At 29.3% G+C, this 19,354-nt stretch overlaps 1 protein-coding gene across 1 annotated transcript in view; it reads left to right on the top strand.

Moving 5' to 3' along the window:
* Positions 1 to 16,510, top strand: part of LOC111623814 (transcriptional protein SWT1-like) — a 77,732-nt gene extending 61,222 nt beyond the window's left edge. Inside the window, exons 7-13 of the mRNA XM_023366522.1 lie at positions 5,133 to 5,212; positions 6,680 to 6,772; positions 8,689 to 8,770; positions 10,669 to 10,818; positions 11,305 to 11,360; positions 11,445 to 11,542; positions 15,611 to 16,510. Of these exons, the coding sequence (XP_023222290.1) occupies positions 5,133 to 5,212; positions 6,680 to 6,772; positions 8,689 to 8,770; positions 10,669 to 10,818; positions 11,305 to 11,360; positions 11,445 to 11,542; positions 15,611 to 15,686 (635 nt within the window). The 3' untranslated portion in view covers positions 15,687 to 16,510. The remainder of the gene's footprint in view (positions 1 to 5,132; positions 5,213 to 6,679; positions 6,773 to 8,688; positions 8,771 to 10,668; positions 10,819 to 11,304; positions 11,361 to 11,444; positions 11,543 to 15,610) is intronic.
* Positions 16,511 to 19,354: the final 2,844 nt, after the last annotated feature.

Below are 19,354 nucleotides of genomic sequence, written 5' to 3' on the forward strand. Positions count from 1 at the left end.
CCCCTCTCTCCCCCCTTCCCACTTCCTTCCATGGCTATATTCGTAGATAACAGCCACTTATTCTTTCCTCTCCATATATATATATTTATATAAGCACACACACACACACCCCTGCTTAATGTTCCTACATAACAAAGAGCTGAATGAAACAGCATTAAATGGGGTCATTTTAAAATCATGTAAATAGGGAAAGGGGAACATGCGACCAAAATAAACAATATGCAAATAATAGTACATTTAACATATACTATTATTTGCATAATAGTATATGTTAAATAAGACATAAACGTATGCACATAGAAATGTAAAGTTCATTTTTGTGATGAAGGTCCTGGCTTTTCTGAAATTCTTGTTTTTTGCAATAAAGTTGTGTAGTTTTATTTGTTGCTTTTTTTTCCTCAAGCAAATGGCAGTAGCAGAAGAGCACATCCAAAACACCTTGTTTTGCTTTTACACTCCTTTCAAAATCTGGATTATTTGCTACAATTTGATCAATGATTTTGGTTATGGTTACCAAACTTTCAATAAGAAAATCTGTAGAGAAATTCTTTGGGTTCTTTGTTTTCAGAATCTATTTTCCAGTTCTACATGAATTCCTTGTTCTGCCATTCTTAAAGGTCATCGTTGGTAAGACTTTCACCAGAAACTTGCAATAACTCATCAAAATACTGCTCATCTACATCTCCTAGTCCTGCTGTATCAATTAGGTTGACCAAATTAGGTCAACCTAACAATACAACAATAGACTCTTCTCGTTGAGAATTCTTGGATACCTTCATTCATAATTTCTTCCACACTTCGTTCATGCATTTATCAGTTAATTCTTGCCAAGCGAAGTCAATATTGTCTATGGCATCCATGCAAAATTGCACCAAACAAACATAAATTTAAGGAAAGTGCAGCGCTACGACAAATTGCCACCTTTTGCTGATTGGTTTGTGTTTGGGAATAATCGTATTATATATGAATTAATGAAATGCCGTGATAATTTGAATCAGCTGTAAATTTTGAGTGTTTTTTAGGCTTTGAGCAGACCGTGTTATATCGAATCAGTGTTAAGCATGGTTACTATATATATGCACATCATAGTGCTTGTGCTTTATTTATGTTAAATACTAAATATATATTATATGAAAAATTTGAGACTTAATTTATTAAATTGTTTAATAAATAATAATTATTTAATAGAATATTAATTTATTTTTCAGGATCTATTTATTGTTGTAGATACAAATATCTTCCTTTCTCATTTAAAATATGTAAAATGTTTAATAGAATTGCAGATAACAGGTATGTAAGATTTAAAAGTAAGAAAACTAAGTTATTACACAAATGCGCGCACACACAGTTTTGAGTATAAAAAAAATAAATACATTACATTGGACATACATAACTAGATAGAAACTTCGTGCATCTTGGTAATATGGAACGATAATTATTATTACTATGACTTGACAAGAAAGAAGCTAGATTTGTCTTAAAATAAAATATTAAAAAACAGTATTAGTGTTATTAAAAAGGAAGAAAATAATTTTACAAGAAAAATTACGAGAATTTAGAAATAAAATTAAAAACAAATTAAAAGATGAATGATGAGTTGCAGTTACACAGCATGGTACACACATTTGTCTGATGGGGAGAAAACAGGGTGAAGATGAGATCATGAATGGAAGATAATAAATTTGCAAATGAACGCGAGTGAGAGTTGTCATTCATTTTCTAATTCATAGAAAATCTGAAATATCTGAAATTTTTTGTAAATACAGTAGAGCGTTGTTTATCCAAAAGTCAGTTATCTGAAAGAATTCCAGTCGGCAAATTTAAATTTTTGCTAGTGCTGTGGCGCTGCAATCTTTGGCTATATCTTGGGCTACTCCAATATTTGTTTTTTGTTGATGTGTGTGTTTTAGCTGACAGCACTGGCACTTTTGTGTGGTGTTATTCTGAGGACTGTGTGTCTGTTGAATTGAACGTTTTTGATACTAGATTAACTTCTAAAGTATAATTTTATTTTGTTTTTATATTTTTCAATATATTTATTTTGTTTGTAAAAAATAAAGAAATAATTTTTAACAATATTTATTTTAGTCACGATTATTAATTTAAAAAGCTTACATTAGGCTTAATATCGATGAAAATTCAACGCGAAGCGACACACAACGGAGAAAATTTTCAACACGGGATAGGTTAATATATTTTTTCATACATAATTGGTTATTCGAAAAATAAGTTATCCGAACAACCCCAGTCCCTAATTGATTCGGATAAACAATGCTCTACTGTATAAGTTACATAGTTATACTTACAATTTTGAAAAATAATATACTTATAGATGTTTTTATAATGTTGAGGGCTGATCTATTATAGTGTGGCATGTCATATAGTGCTATTACAATCAGAAGTTAGATAATTTTTCAATTACTTCAATGTTACACTAATCCTGTAGTATTTTCAATGTTTTATAATGATAAACATTGCAAAATAAATTTTCAGATGAAGATCATTGTTAAAATAATAATAGATTCATACAAAGAATCCTAAATTCAATTGAATATAAAACATTAAAAATACGTGAATCAGTCAAAGTTGTTAAGTAATATTAGTACTGTAGTTGTAAAATACACATCATAGTGGAATTCACCCATTACTGAGTGATGGAATGTGGTACACTCCAGTTTTGCAAATTACTGTGTACTGTAATCCTATGTGGTTGGTTTGTATTCTACACGTTCTTGTTTTCTGCACAATGTACAGCATTTGTAAGAGGACAGGCAGCCGTACTAGTGGTAGTTTGTATTTTAAATTAGAAATTTTGTATTATTGTAGTATTTGTGCACACACACTCTTAATTGTGTATTCATTAATGTTCCACTGGTCTCATGGTCAGTGTATTTTGTGTTTTATTATGTCTAACAAACGAACATGGGGATACATGTATGAACTCTCTTCTCTTCCTTCTTTCCTTCCCTCTCCCCCTCTCTCCCCCCTTCCCACTTCCTTCCATGGCTATATTCGTAGATAACAGCCACTTATTCTTTCCTCTCCATATATATATATATATATAAGCACACACACACACACACACCCCTGCTTAATGTTCCTACATAACAAAGAGCTGAATGAAACAGCATTAAATGGGGTCATTTTAAAATCATGTAAATAGGGAAAGGGGAACATGCGACCAAAATAAACAATATGCAAATAATAGTACATTTAACATATACTATTATTTGCATAATAGTATATGTTAAATAAGACATAAACGTATGCACATAGAAATGTAAAGTTCATTTTTGTGATGAAGGTCCTGGCTTTTCTGAAATTCTTGTTTTTTGCAATAAAGTTGTGTAGTTTTATTTGTTGCTTTTTTTTCCTCAAGCAAATGGCAGTAGCAGAAGAGCACATCCAAAACACCTTGTTTTGCTTTTACACTCCTTTCAAAATCTGGATTATTTGCTACAATTTGATCAATGATTTTGGTTATGGTTACCAAACTTTCAATAAGAAAATCTGTAGAGAAATTCTTTGGGTTCTTTGTTTTCAGAATCTATTTTCCAGTTCTACATGAATTCCTTGTTCTGCCATTCTTAAAGGTCATCGTTGGTAAGACTTTCACCAGAAACTTGCAATAACTCATCAAAATACTGCTCATCTACATCTCCTAGTCCTGCTGTATCGATTAGGTTGACCAAATTAGGTCAACCTAACAATACAACAATAGACTCTTCTCGTTGAGAATTCTTGGATACCTTCATTCATAATTTCTTCCACACTTCGTTCATGCATTTATCAGTTAATTCTTGCCAAGCAAAGTCAATATTGTCTATGGCATCCATGCAAAATTGCACCAAACAAACATAAATTTAAGGAAAGTGCAGCGCTACGACAAATTGCCACCTTTTGCTGATTGGTTTGTGTTTGGGAATAATCGTATTATATATGAATTAATGAAATGCCGTGATAATTTGAATCAGCTGTAAATTTTGAGTGTTTTTTAGGCTTTGAGCAGACCGTGTTATATCGAATCAGTGTTAAGCATGGTTACTATATATATGCACATCATAGTGCTTGTGCTTTATTTATGTTAAATACTAAATATATATTATATGAAAAATTTGAGACTTAATTTATTAAATTGTTCAATAAATAATAATTATTTAATAGAATATTAATTTATTTTTCAGGATCTATTTATTGTTGTAGATACAAATATCTTCCTTTCTCATTTAAAATATGTAAAATGTTTAATAGAATTGCAGATAACAGGTATGTAAGATTTAAAAGTAAGAAAACTAAGTTATTACACAAATGCGCGCGCACACAGTTTTTTCTATATTTTTCCTATATAAACTTTATTTAATTAATTAATTAGTTAATTAATTAAGAAGTATATATTAAAATTTAGTTTATAAACATATTCTTCAAGATGAAATCTAAGACAGTGGATAAGAGTATTATTATATACTCTTATCTGATATTAAATACTGTTATGTTTCTAAATCTTTGTGTAAAAAATTCCAAAGATATACTAAAACAAATGTTTTTAGTACAAATTGAAAAATAGTATGTAAAAATTTTAGATGTTAGTACAATGTTTAATTTATTGTATGGCTAATTAGTTTCCATTCATCTACTCCTAAATTTAATATTGTTCAAGTCAGTATAGAATTAATATATAGGTTAGCTCTAATACATCTTATTTCCTGTAATATACAATTCTTTCCAACAAAATGATGAATAGGCAAGAATTCTTTGAAAGCTGCTTTGTTTTCAATTGACTTATTTTAAAAATGTAATATAAAATTAGAGAAAACATTTGAAAATTTTACATTTTAAAAAAATAATTTTTTTCCGAAAACCTGTAGTAAGTCAACTTTTTTTATCAGCCTTTTTCAAATTACAATGTGCTGTTATTCTCTGGCATGCTATTAACTACAGTACATTTTTATTTATTTCTTTGTTTATAATGTATTATATTTAAATCTAATAGTAATTAGTTTGCTTAAGCTTGGAAAAATGATATTTTCTAATGTTAGTTTTGGAGCATGATTTATATTTTAAGTGTAAAACTGCTTTTATGTCATATTTAAAAATTTAAATAGGTATAAGCAATATTTATTTTTAAATTGCAGAATATGGTGTGCCATTAGTTATTATACCTTGGGTTGTTATTCAAGAGCTTGATTCTTTAAAAAATAACAGAAATGCAAAGGTAAATTGATTGTATTTTATGAATTTTTATCTAAATTATATAAGAATTTATATTTTTTGACAAGTCTATGTCTTGTTTATAAAATTGTATTGCCTGCTCTGTTACCAGCTTAGAGGTATGAAGGAGTACGTGACAGAAATTGCAATCTGGCACACAATATTAGATGCCCAAATCATGTGCACATTAAAAAAATAAAATAAGACTTGTAGGTACTTGGGGCCAAGAACCAAATCTAAATAAAATTCAAAATGGTGACACTCTCTACAAACAGACAGTAGTGCAAGATTTGTGCATGCATTGCTGGTTGGGAAGTTGGAAATGCAAATGTTGCGAAATCGAATTTTGACAAATGCATGTGTTGGGAAGTTCAAAATGAGAAAAGAATCTTTGAAAAAAACCATTTACCTGTCCCATGTTATTCCCCACATATCTCTTGTTGCTACAAGCTGACCTTGACCGATTGACCTGAGATATCTTGTTTCAGCATCAGAATGTTTTTTAAAGCAGATGGCACTAGTCAAATAATTTTATATTAAAACTAACTTCCAAAATATAATTTGTTTTCATTTTACATTTATTAATATATATATATATATAATATACAGTAGAACGTCGATTATCCGAATCAATTGGGGACTGGGGTTGTTCAGAAAATCGATTTCTCATATAACCAATTAGGTATGAAAAAATACATTATTAATATAGTATATTAGTATATCCCAATAATAGCATATTAATATATCCCATGTTTAAATTTTTCTCCATTGCATGTCATTTTGCATTGAATTTTCGTCAATGTTAAGCCTAATGAAAATTTTTATAATAATAATTGTGGCTATTGTATTGTTAAAAATTATTTCTTTATTTCGTACAAGCATAATAAATATATTGAAAAATATAAAAACAAAAAAATTATACTTTAGAAGTTAATCTAGTATCGAAAACATTCGATTCAGCACAACACAGTCCGACTGGAACACTTTCGGTTTATTGACATTCGGATAATTGACACTCTACTGTATGTGTATATGTGTATATATATATATTGCTTGTGCAAAATAAAAAAAATAAATTTCAAATGATACGATAGCCACAATCCCCCCCAAATGGGAAATTTTTGTTAGGCGTCAACAAAAATTCAACCCAGAGCGACATGCAACAGAGAGAAATTTCGAAATTGGATAGGTTAATTTCACTGAAAATGCATCATGGATGACCTCGTGGTCATGGCCGTTGCCGAGGCCGGCGAAGTTTGAAAGATCGCATTCAAACACAGTGATACCAAAGATTGGAGAATGAGAATGAGACCCGCCTTAAGTGTCAAAGTGATCCTGCTTACTATTGAGTCTCCAAGACATAGTCTTGTCCCAATACGGCTTTGCCATTTTACTTGTTTACTTTTATAAAAGTTAACTTGAAATCTATAATAAATTAGAAATTTTTAAAACGTATTTTTATTTTGCATAGAATATTTTTCACAAAGCTACGGAAGCTGTTCATTTTGTTTTCAAGAAACTAAAATCTGGTCATCCTAGAATACGAGGCCAAACTGCAACAGAGGTATANTATAATTTTTTTTATTTAAAAATATCTTGCAATTCATTAATACTTTCACTTAAATACTGTATACATTATATAGTATTTAATTTAAAATCCTCTAAAACAATTTATTACACTAGAGTATTTACATTAGAATATTTTATATTTTAATATAATTATTACATTATTCTTTTATTTGGTGATGATATATACTCTGTATTGATTATAATTTTTCACTGTACAGCAGTTTTCTGATAATCTAGAAAACTTTCGATACTGTCTATTAATTTAATTCAAATATCTTATTGCATCATATCAAAAAAATTTTATGGTTTTTCATAATAAATACATGAAAACTTTTTAAGAATTTTGGAAATTAATATTACTTTTTATTGGGTCAAGAAAAGATCATTAGTTTTTGTTTATATTTGAATGTAAATATTGAGTGTACTACATTCATGGTATGTGAAGTCATAGTCACCTGTCATTTTTTTAAACTGACAGGAAAATAAGATTAATAAAACATAATTCCATAATTTTGTTAATATACTTATAAATTCTTAAATAACATAATCAGTCAAACATACTACATTGGAATTAAAATAATGGGTCACTGCAATTTTTTGTTGAGTATAATACTTAAAAGCACAAAAAGAAGACCATTGCATTCAGTTTGAGGATGAAATGTAATTCATTTGTTTTGATGTCCCATTTATTTGATCTTTGGATTTGAAATCTACATAGAAATCATTTGCAGTTACATAACAGCAATTTCACTGTAATTTTTTGTTAATTGTAATGTGGAATGCATCCAACATTGTTTTTTATTCTGAGTTTTATATTTATAGACAAAAAATGATATAAACTGCTTCAGCAAAAACTATGTAATATTTTTACTTCCCCTCTGTTATGTAACAGTTGCCAAAGTAAAAATATTACATATATATGGTGATCAATTAAAAAATGACCCCCAAGATTTTTACATTTATGGACTCTGTACCTTGCAATATCAAGAAATGCAAAAAAAAGAAAAAAAAAGTTGGGAATTTTTCTATATGTATGGAATGTAGTGCATGATGGAGCACAATTTTTTTTCATTCATTTGAAGCTAAATAACTTCTATACTATTTGTCAGAAATTTCTGAAATTTTGCAGGAAAGTTTGTGTTAGAGGTAAATGTTTCTAGAAATTTTCAGAAAAGTTGAACCATTGGTTCAGGAGATATGGCCGTACCCCCCTTAATATCTCTCAAACCAATCTGAAGACATGAAGTTAATGGTATCAATTATTAGGGACAAAAACAAAGAATGCCAGGAATGTCTAGCTTTTTTCAACAACTGTTGACAATAAAGTTTGATAGTTGTGATGGATATGAATGTTGTGTAATAATTTTGTTTAATACAGTAGAGCATCGATTATCCGACTCAATTGGGGGCTGAGGTTGGTCGGATAACCGAAAAATATGAGAAAATACATTATTAATATAGTATATTAGTATATCCCATGTAATTAGTATATTAGTATACCACTATTAACCCACTTCACGTTGAATTTCATCGATGTTAAGCCTAACAAAAATTTTTTAAAAATAATAATCATTGCTATTGTATTGTTAAAAATTAGAAAATTAAGCCTCATTTAAATACTGGCTCCCTTTCATGGTCGAGCCAGTGTTGCCAGCTAAAACACACAAAAATAATATTAAAGTAGCCAAGACATAGCCAAATATTGTAGCGTCACATCACTAGCAGACATTTGAATTTGCTGATTAGAACGTGGTCGGTTAACCGATGTGACGGTTGATCGGGGATCAGATAATCGATGCTCTACTGTAATATAAAATATTGTGTACTACATGTAATTTGCAATACAATGAGTACAAGACAAATTCTTCATTTGCATATATAATGTTTTTGTTTATATTTTTATTTACACAGGCTTCATTTTGTGAAAATAATTTAAATGCTGAATGCAATGACGACAAAATTCTACAATGTTGTATGCAGCTTTCTCAAAAATGTAAGTTAGATTATTTATTAATTCTAAATATAATATATTGAAATACATATGTAAGTGTTGAAGTTAGTGCCAAAAATAGAATGCAGAAAAACATCTGCATTCTATTTTTAGATTCGGTTTTTTATTTAAATATCTACGTTCCATTTTTCAAAGTATTCTGTCAGAATTTTTTCTCTACCTGAAGAAGAGCTATCTCAACAGCTCAAAAACGTTTGTGAAAGGAAGATTTTTTCACGCAAATTACACCGGTAACAGATTCCGAATTTAGTATTTCATCCTTGGTGTCAGAGTGAAGTTTAATTTAGTTAGATTTTGTACTTGTTATTTTTCATTAATCTAATAAATCGTTGTTTCCATTGTTAACTGGTGTCATTTACTTGCATATCGCCTACGCCTCTCACCTCCTCCACTCGATCTGACAAAAAGAATCCCGACCCTTCGGGACCGCATTCGAAATTTAGCCATCTTGACAAGTGAGCAGGTTAAACGGCCTGTAGCCGGAAAGGGAGACCTCCAACCTCCTCTGCGGTTCACAAAGTGTATAAAAGAAGATCTGAGGTTATCCTTACTTGCCTGAGGATTGGACATACCAGTTTGACTCATCAATACTTATTGAAGGGTGGTATGGCAGTATTGCAACTGTTTAAGTATAAAATGCATACTGTGCAATTGTCCTGCCTTTGAGAGGAATTGCAGACAGTATTTTGGAAATGGAAGTCTGACAGAGGTTTTGGGCCAGAGGCCAAATCTTGATAAGCTACTGGACTTTCTAAAAGTCACTAATATGTATGGTCAGATTTGATTATTTATTTTTATATATCTTGTTTTGTTTATTTGTATTGGTTTATATGCTTTTTATTGTTTTCTGTCGTTAATAGGTTAAAACCTGTACATTTGGGCCTTTTTTCTTTTTTTTTTTTACATCTAAAAATGATGTGTGCTCTTCTGATATCAAAATTAGGTGCACTGGTAAAGTCCTATCAAAATTACTGTGTGCATGAATTAGTATTAGTATAATGGTCAAAGATATTACATGTTAGTTATTAAATAAATTATTAATGATCTCAAATGTGTAATACATCCTACAATATTAAGTTACATAAATTAGTAACAATATAAATAATAATAATAAAATTGAAATGGCAGCCCAGGAAATCAGTAATCATCACATAATATTTTAACAAGTCTCCTAGTAGCATTAATTTTATAATTTGCTTCAGATGATAATTTGAGAGCACTAGAACTTATTCATAAACTATCTTTCATTAGGAAGTTGTTAATGTAACTTTAACCTGGGAATCATCATACCATCTACTCTACTGCCCGTGCAATGACCCAGTTTATGTGAACCCTGTTAAGGGTAGTCATTCTTTGTTCTTCCTATACAATAAACATGTGTTGTGTTTTTACATCCATCTTTGTCTTTTTTCTTTGTTTTACCTTGATACGATCCTTCATCAAATTCACATTCTTACAATTTTATTCTAAAATGTCTTAAAATTGGAGTGGTGGGGTAGATGGGGACATTATTCCATTTATTCTCCCCTCTCTAATCATGACACTTGATTCTGTGTTACAGAAGGCCCTCTTCTCAGATTGACAATATTTGTACTGCATATATATTTTTATATAATTTAGTATTTGTTTTTCTGTTTAATTGAGTTCAGGCAACTTGTTTCAGAGGTATTCTTAGTTAAAAGTCAATAATGTGATTAAAGCTATTAATATTTCAAAATTACACTGTTTATGACAAAATTAAAATTTTTTAAAATGAAATATTCATATGATTTTTCATATATTAACATTTTGATATAACTTACATTTATTAAACAAATGAATGAATAAATAAGTAAAAGATTAATTACTGTATAAAAATGAGTATATCATTACTATTTTAGATGGAAAAGACCATGTAATTCTCTTGACAGAAGATAAGAATTTAAGTAGTAAAAGTATTATCAATGGTATTAAAGCAAAGTCAAGTACCGATCTTTCAAAGGATTTAAAATTTAGTGTAGGTCAAAGTACAAATTCTAAAATGACTCCAAGTAAGTTTCATTTTAATTTCTTAAAATATTTTACAATAGTATGATATAAGCCTATTGTTGTAATTAAGAAAAGACAAAAATAAATGCTAATTTTTGAAATAGTAGTTTCTCATTTTCTTATTAACAATAATTTTATTGTTAATGGAAGATTGTTGTTGGAATGTTTAAATGTTATTTTGTGATCTTAATTTTAAATTTACAAAAAAAATCATAAATCAAATTAATAGTAGTCTGTTATTGTAGAATATAAATTAAGGTGATTTTCATTGTACTATCTATTCTTTATCGCAATATCTATATTCTTGATTTTAAAATATATATATAAGAAATAGGTCTAATGTTTACATAGTTTAGATATTCTCAGAAACAATCCACAGAAAACATATATAAATAAATACTGTTCAGATGACTTATTATAGAAAAAGTCTTTGTAGTTTGTTTTAAAATAATATTTTAAAATTATAAATTAAATAATTTTTTCCCCAGATAAAATTCTACCAGATTTATCAGCTGAAAAACAAATTGAACAGAAAAAGAAAAAGGTAAATAATAGTGTTTACATACATATGTACATACATATATTTTACTATTTGAAATTTGCATGATTTATAAACCTTTAATTACAGGAAATAGAAGGTATTGTAGATGAAGTTCAAGATGTTACGAAACACATTCTTGCAGCAGTTATTGAGTCAGAAATGAGAGAGATATTTGAAGACATATGGTAATTATTTTATTTTTAATGAGCTTTCTGTAAAATAAGTGAATATTTATAAATAACAGAACAACAAGAAGCTTCTAATATTTTTTATAGTATTATTACATTAAAAAAAAAGTGTCTAATTGGCTTGTTTTATTCATTAACAAATGTTTTAAATTAGAAAGAAATACTTATTGAATGATGAAAGACATATAATTTGTAAATTTTTAATTATTTTTTAATGTACTGTAGCATCTTGTAATCATTTCATAAATCAATTTAAATTGAATTTTATTGTCACAATGGGCAGTAATAGAATTGTAATAGGATACAAAACACAGGTTAGAAATTTTGAATCTGAGCAAAAAAAATTTTCTTCGGTTTATAAAAATAAATAAATATTGATTTTAAGTCTAAAATAACTAAAACAGTATACTCTTTACAAGTCAAATATTATTTTTGTTTTGACTTACACTAACTCCTATAGACTAGATGCATTTTTTTGTTTCTATCATAGTAATTTTGAGGTTATATTTCACTAACTGAAAATTTAAGATTTGGAGACTTCATTTCTTGTTTAATTTTATATGCTTTCTTTTGCTATTGTGGGGAGATGGATTTTGATATCATGAAATTGAAAATTAGTGCTATTTAGAATTTTTCCTTTTGATTGCATAACATAAAATTCAAAATTTTAATGATCTTATTCGTAAATGTAAATTGACCAATCAAATCTTAGTGCTTTAAAATTTTATTATTATTATTATTATTATTTTATATTTTGAAAATTTAAAAATATAAGAAATACATCTGTTACTTTTCAACTTATTGAGTTGTTGGCCAATCAAATTTGTTTTTCTATATGTATTTTAATTTGCAGGCCTCAGAGTCACTCACTTTTCTCACTTGTACTCACTTTTCTGAAGTATCTTCACTTTTCTCACTTTTCAGGTCATTTTCTCACTTTTCTCACTTTTTTGGTCATTTTCACATGCTTAATTAAGATGTGGGACAAATCAAAAATAATTTTAAAGCCAAACTATCTGCCAAATTATCGGACTATCGGAATAGAATTTTCTGGAAGAAAATACGCAGCCCTGAGCAGGACTCAAAATTGCAACTGCCACTCAGTGTTGTTAGATTATAGAAAACAAAAATTTATTTCACGTATGTAAAAATATCCTTTATGAATTAAAAAAAATCCCTGTCATTACAAATTCAGAAGCCAGTGTTGAGTAAAGTTATGTACTCATGCTATATTTTCATTATTTGCCAAAATCTACTTCTTCCGAATTACATTTCCTTGTATGGAGTTTAAAAATGAGTATTCTAAGCATCCCTGCGGTTTTGGCTGTTTTCTAAGAAAATCACTAAAATCCTTTTGCAGGGGAAAACACACTAAGCATAGGGATTACCCTCTCAAGCTGACAACGCTGCTACTGCTTGTAAATTCAAAATATATAATTATTAAAATTAACACGAGATAATAGCATAACCTTTTACCAGTAGATAAATTATTTCATTTCTGATCATGTAGTTATCCTTGTTATAGCCCAATAATTTGGCAGATTATTTGATTTTAATTAACAATCGGGTTATGTAGTTGTCGTTTACAAAATATTTTTTTACTTGATTTATCTTTAAATAATTTCATAAACTTGAGTTAAATAATGATTTTATAGCATATTGTTAACATTAAATCACATCTATATCTTTCTAAATGTATGTTTAAATTGACTACAAGTATAATTATTCCATGTAGTAAGTGTTATTTTCATAAAATGTGTGATATCCATTTCACAAGTTATGAAAATAACTTGTGAAATATCCATTTTTTAATCTTTTCTCTTATGCTGATTATAATTGTGCATTAATTGAGAGACTAAAAAAGTAAACAAAAATATAAATTCATATTTACATATAAAATTTACCAAATAAATTAAAAGATTCAAAGTGTTGTAAAAAGTACAACACATGATTGCTTGTGAGAAGTATTTTCACATGCTTTCCAAAAGGTTAACAACGATGTAACGATGTTATTTTTATTCATTTGTAGGAAAAAGTTTATTGTTATTTATGAAATCATTAATAAAATATTATTTTACTTATATTATTTGAAATATATTTATTTCAGATTTATTATTTTATTTTGAAATCAATATTTACACATCTCAAAGGATTAAAAAATAAACAGTTTCTGATAATGATAAATATTCCAGTATAGCCAAAATAGCGAAATCAGCATTCCCACGAGAGAGAGGGTCAATTTCACTCTGGGCACTTTCTCCATCAGTATTGGAAAAAATACTTAATTCACTTTTGATTGTTAAGGAGGGACTAAACATGTATGACCAAAGCCCCATCTTGTACCCATTACAAAGGACTACTGAAATTAGCTCCCTCAGCGCATAGAAATTATCAAGAACAATTGGAAAATGAAAAGAAGTTAAAAGAATAAGAGAAACAGAAAAAAAGAGCACAGAAACATTTTGAAGAACAACAAAAGAAAACTGTTCGTAACATGAAGATTATAGAACTGCAGCTGAGTTTAAACCAGAAAAATGTAGAAGAAAAAGAAATACATGCGACAGGCCAAGTTTTGTTAGAAGCAGCAAACAAAAAAAACTGGAGAAAGGCTATTAACAGCAAAAACATGAATGTAGTACGAGCAGCACGTGTGATGCTTATTAGTGTTAAGTGTTCAAAAGCAAGAGGAAGCGAAAAAGAAGGAATCTGAAAACATCCAGAATAATCTTAATAAAATAACATCATCTTTCATGACTGATTATTTACAGAAGCCAAAGAGTTTTTAAGTATTCACGGTTTACTGGAAATACAGTAGCCACTTGTTATCAGGAGACAGAAAAAAAACGCGATATAACCGAGTAATAAAAATTCTGGGCTTTTACTAGACAGATTATACATGTTATGGAATCTCTATTCTTTCATCATTAAGTGTTTCTGATATAAAATAAGCTTAGTTTTTCAATCCTGAATTTTATTCGTGGTTATATCGTATTAATTGACGTTTACGTAAACATCGATACCATGAACGCCCATTTAGCATTATTGTTTCTTTAACAATGACATTGAAAGACAAATACTGTCGATATAAAAACAAATCAATTGCGATTTTATTATACAGTACTATATAAATCGCTTATTAGAAATTCGTGTAGTTTATATTTTTCAATAAAAATTATAAATGCTGTAATTGAAAATTTAAAAAAAATATTGAATGTATAATAGAACATCAAAACTTATAAAATTAGAGAGTAAAAATTCTTTAATTAAAAAGTAAAATAAAGTTACTACTGTATAAAAATTTTAGAACTTTCCTTTCAGAATTAAGAAATCTTTTCCTTACACATTATGCTGTGAATTCGAAATTTCACACCTCTGTGTGAATTGAAGCAATACCGTTAATTCACATAAAGATGTGAAATTTCGAATTTACAGAAACTTGTAAATGAGGAGACAGTACTTAAAACTAATAAATAAACAACTTTTTTATTAAAAGGAAACAAATGATAATCGATCCATCCACTTGTTCTGCATATGTAGATCTTGGCGAATTTATTGTTTCACCTTCAGTGGTAGTTTCAAGGACAATAGTGGAAATAAAATACCGTATTTCGTTGCAAATAGAAATTCAGTGACAATTGGTAATTTAAAAGTTATTGACTCAAATGCTTTTAAAATTCGGGGGACCAAAAATGCGCGATATAACGACTGTATTACAGTATATACAGAAATTTTAAAAATGTGTTTAACCATAACACAATAAAAAGAAAATAACTTTTACTGCTATTTTGCTGAGTTTTCCTTCCGTTTTTTCACTTTGTTTTGTCACTATTGCACTCACTTTTTATTCACTTTTTCTGTATTTCAACTCACTTTTCTCACTTTTTCAGAGGGGAAATGGCACTCCCAGGCCTGAATTTGAAAGTAAACATTCATTCTGTATAAATTTCACTGCTGATAGTGACCAGTTAGTGTGTTGACCCTTACATTTTGAAGTATATAGTATATATATTATTTTTTATCATTTCTATGTTTTTCTGATGTTAACTTTTTTTTAATATAATTTAGGTCCCGGATTGTGATTGTAAAGCCACCTTGGACATTATTGGACACACTAAAATGCATTGAATGGTTAGTATGCTAATTGTACCCCATTGATAACTGTTTGTTTTTTAATTTCTCAACATAATTAAAAATACATTGCCAAATAATTACCAGAAATTGTTAAATAAAATACAAAATGTTGGCTTTCACCATCTAAATTTATTTTGTCACCTCCAAAACAGGTCCCATTTGATGCAAAACACATCTGCCAACGAACACTCCAGTCATCAAAACACTTCTTATAAGCACTTTCTGGTATGGCCTGCAGTTCTCTGTGTTAATTTTCTTTTATTTCTTCAATAAACTCAAAACATTTTCCACAAAGTGGTAATTCAAGTTAGGGGAAGAGGAAAAAGTCACATGGGGCCATATCTGGAGAATAAGGTGCTTAGTTGATGACATGGCATTTATTGCATTTTTGGTTAAAAATTTACATATAAGGTTTTATATGTGAGACAGTGCATTATCATGGTGCAACATCCAAGAATTGGCTCTTCCACTAATCTGGCCTTTTCCAGCAAACATTCTCTCTCAAATGCCTCATAACACCCATATAATACTGTATTGTGACTGTTTATCTCTGGAATAAATTCCGAATGGACAACATCACAGCCCGCTAGTGACCAAGTGGTTTTTGTCCCTGAACACTGAGAGTTTGGTCATGGGTTCACATCATGCTTGGACGGCCTGGCCACAGAGTTTTCCGGGTTTTCTCCACATTTGTAACGCCTAAATAGGGGCCAGTTACCCTTAAAAAGTCCTACCCTATCATCCCTCTAGGTAGACCGCCCAAGTATTACATTGCCATAACTTAATAAAACAAACAAACAAGACGACAACACAACATTCAAAGAAACAGTTGACATGACTTTGATTTTTGAGTGACATTGACTTGGTTTTTTTTTTGGTTTAAACTCATTCTCAAAGCACCATTCTGAAGCTAGTTGGCTGGATTGCAAGTCAAACACATAAACCCATGTCTTGTCACCTGTTGTGATGTCTTTTGTGAATGTAGGTCTGAATTGGCTCATTCAAACATCTCTTCAGCAACCTTTTTCTGGTACTCTTTTTGAAGAAAATTCAGCTCCTGCAGAACAAGTCATGCTGCAACACGTCTCATACCTAAAACATCAACTAAATTGGTGTGAATAGATTCATGAGACATGTTTAGATTATGAGCCATCTCTCTCAAGTTTGAATGATGATTTTCCATTACCATTTACTTCACTTTGTCAATATTTTTGTCAGTTGAAGATGTTGAAGGTCAACCAGAACGAGGCAAGTCTTCCATTACTTTTTGGCCTTTTTTAAACACTTTGTACCACTTGTACGAATGTGTTTTGGATAAAGCTGATTCACCATAGGCCTTCTGTAACATTTTCAATAACTCAGCACAAGAAATTTCATTGGTAACACAAAGTTTTAGATAAATTCTTTGTTTGATATTTTTGTCTATTTTAAAAATTGCAAAGCACACTTCACGTTTAATGATGAAACCAACAGTTGTAAATAAACTGGTTGACAAATGGCACTATAAATTCACATGAACACTAGTGCCAACTTTCAGCAAAAATTGTTTTCATGTTTTTTACACAGGCTTTTAATCTTAAAGTTAAGCTTTTCTCAGTCTAAATAACACTGAACAAAATCTTTATTCTGTTACGTTGAAATGATGTCAATTGTTAGGTATATAAAAGATGTTTTAATAAATTTTGGTGTTTTGATCATGTGTTACTAACATTTCCTTTTGTGTGAAACAGTGCTCCATCACAACAGTGCATGCCTTTTATTTCTCATCTTTATTTCTGTTTCCATATGGAAATAAAAGGCATGGAGCATTGTGTCACATAAAAAGAAATGACTAATGATACAACAAAAATAAAACCAAATGTATTATTGACTTATGTGTAATTGTTAGGATTAAATGTTTAGAATACTTCAGTTATTTTCGGTTTCAGTTTTCTTTGATTTTTTTTTTTTTTGTGGAAAATTTGTCTCGGTTTTCGTTGGCATACCCCGGATTTTGTCAGCATGTCTATGTGACCTCCTCCTAATTTTGCGAAAACATAGGGCGACCCACGCATTTTCCTGTTTAGTGTAGCAAAGTTTCTCATTGTGTGATCATTACCTAGTGTGTCTAGCAAAACAATGATAAATTGGAATAATCGGGGATCAGATGTTTTTTGATAATTTCTTGAAGAGACTCTATCTGTACTTTTTGTGTGATCTTAGACCTCACCTGCACCTGAGCATTCTTTTTCGCGGAGGAGGATTTCTCTCCCTATCGTCAGTGGGCTTGCTGAGTTCTGATATCAACCATTGCTTTCCTTTCATTTTAGCTCCATCATGGAACCAAAGAAAGTTTCCAGAGCCAGCAGCCCTTCGAATGCTATGTTAATATTCATTTATTTTTTACCTTAGTCTTTTATATTAATTACTTATTGTTTTTAGTATTAAGCACAATATTTATGCTATTAAATACGTTTTTGGTTGTATTTTGAAGTGTCTATAACAAATTAATTGGATTTACATTGATTCATATGGAAATAATTGCCTCGGATTTCGTTGATTGTTTTTGGATGGATTATCGATGAAAACCGAGGTATCACTGTATTTTATTTTTCTGTGTTTCAATTTCTGACTTGAGAAAAAATTAATCTTATTAATTGGAAAGTAATTTTTCATTTACTTGCTTAATGTAAAAAAACAAAGAAATTTAATCAATAATAGAATTGTAGCAAATTTACAGGTCAGAAGCATAGTATGCTTTTCTCAGATAATTACCATGCTATTATTATATATTAGCTTAGGAAATTATTTCAAGTTACTATGCTTTGATTGCTATTGTTAATTGTCAAATGAAATATGCATGTTTAATGCTATTATATTGATGTAAAAATGCACAACAGAAATAAAAATCAAAGAAACATAAAAGTAATAAGTTGTTAATTATATAATTATACTAGCTTACCCGTCGTGCATTGCTGCGATCTCAGAAGAAACAAAATTCAAGCAAACTCATTATAATAAAATTCAATTTACATTTTATCATTTTTATTGAAACTTATTATTATTATTATTATTATTCATTTTCATTGGGAAAACATTTCAAAGTATCGTTTCAATTCTATTTATTTATTGGAGTGCTCATGGATACACGATATTTTTTGTTTTTCCATCTGGTGCATACATGAATAAATCGGAAGGTTTTCCGACACGTGAGCCAGCCACATACAGTAGTTGTCCATGTGAGAAGCATGGATTCTCCAATTCTAGCCCACACACTTGCAGCGATTGTCAGAATTGCGATATTCCCTATTTTTATATATATTTTTTTAATCCTTTACAATTTTAATTATTTAATTGCTCCTTCTCTTCCTTGGCGCGTTGTGAAATTTCTGATAGTTGGATAATAAACCATTTTATTGTAATTTGTCTTTTTAAATTATTTTGAGTCGATATTAAAATTTGGAAAAGGGGATCCCTAGATCGGTAAAATAGGCAAATTTCCTCCTACAACTTCGGTTATTGTTCGGGATACACTTAAGGTTTTAACAAAGTTCGAGCGAATACATAATTAGCAAAAAATAGTTGAAATAAAGTGATTAAACAAAAATTATTACAAATATCATAAATAACAGTTCACAAATGCATATATAGAGATATTTTTTGGAGGGGGGAAATGGTCTTCACAATTTGAAATCGATC

Source organism: Centruroides sculpturatus, unplaced genomic scaffold (assembly GCF_000671375.1).
Source record: "Centruroides sculpturatus isolate CEXI.00-Female unplaced genomic scaffold, Cexi_2.0 scaffold162, whole genome shotgun sequence".
Classification (NCBI taxonomy): domain Eukaryota; kingdom Metazoa; phylum Arthropoda; class Arachnida; order Scorpiones; family Buthidae; genus Centruroides; species Centruroides sculpturatus.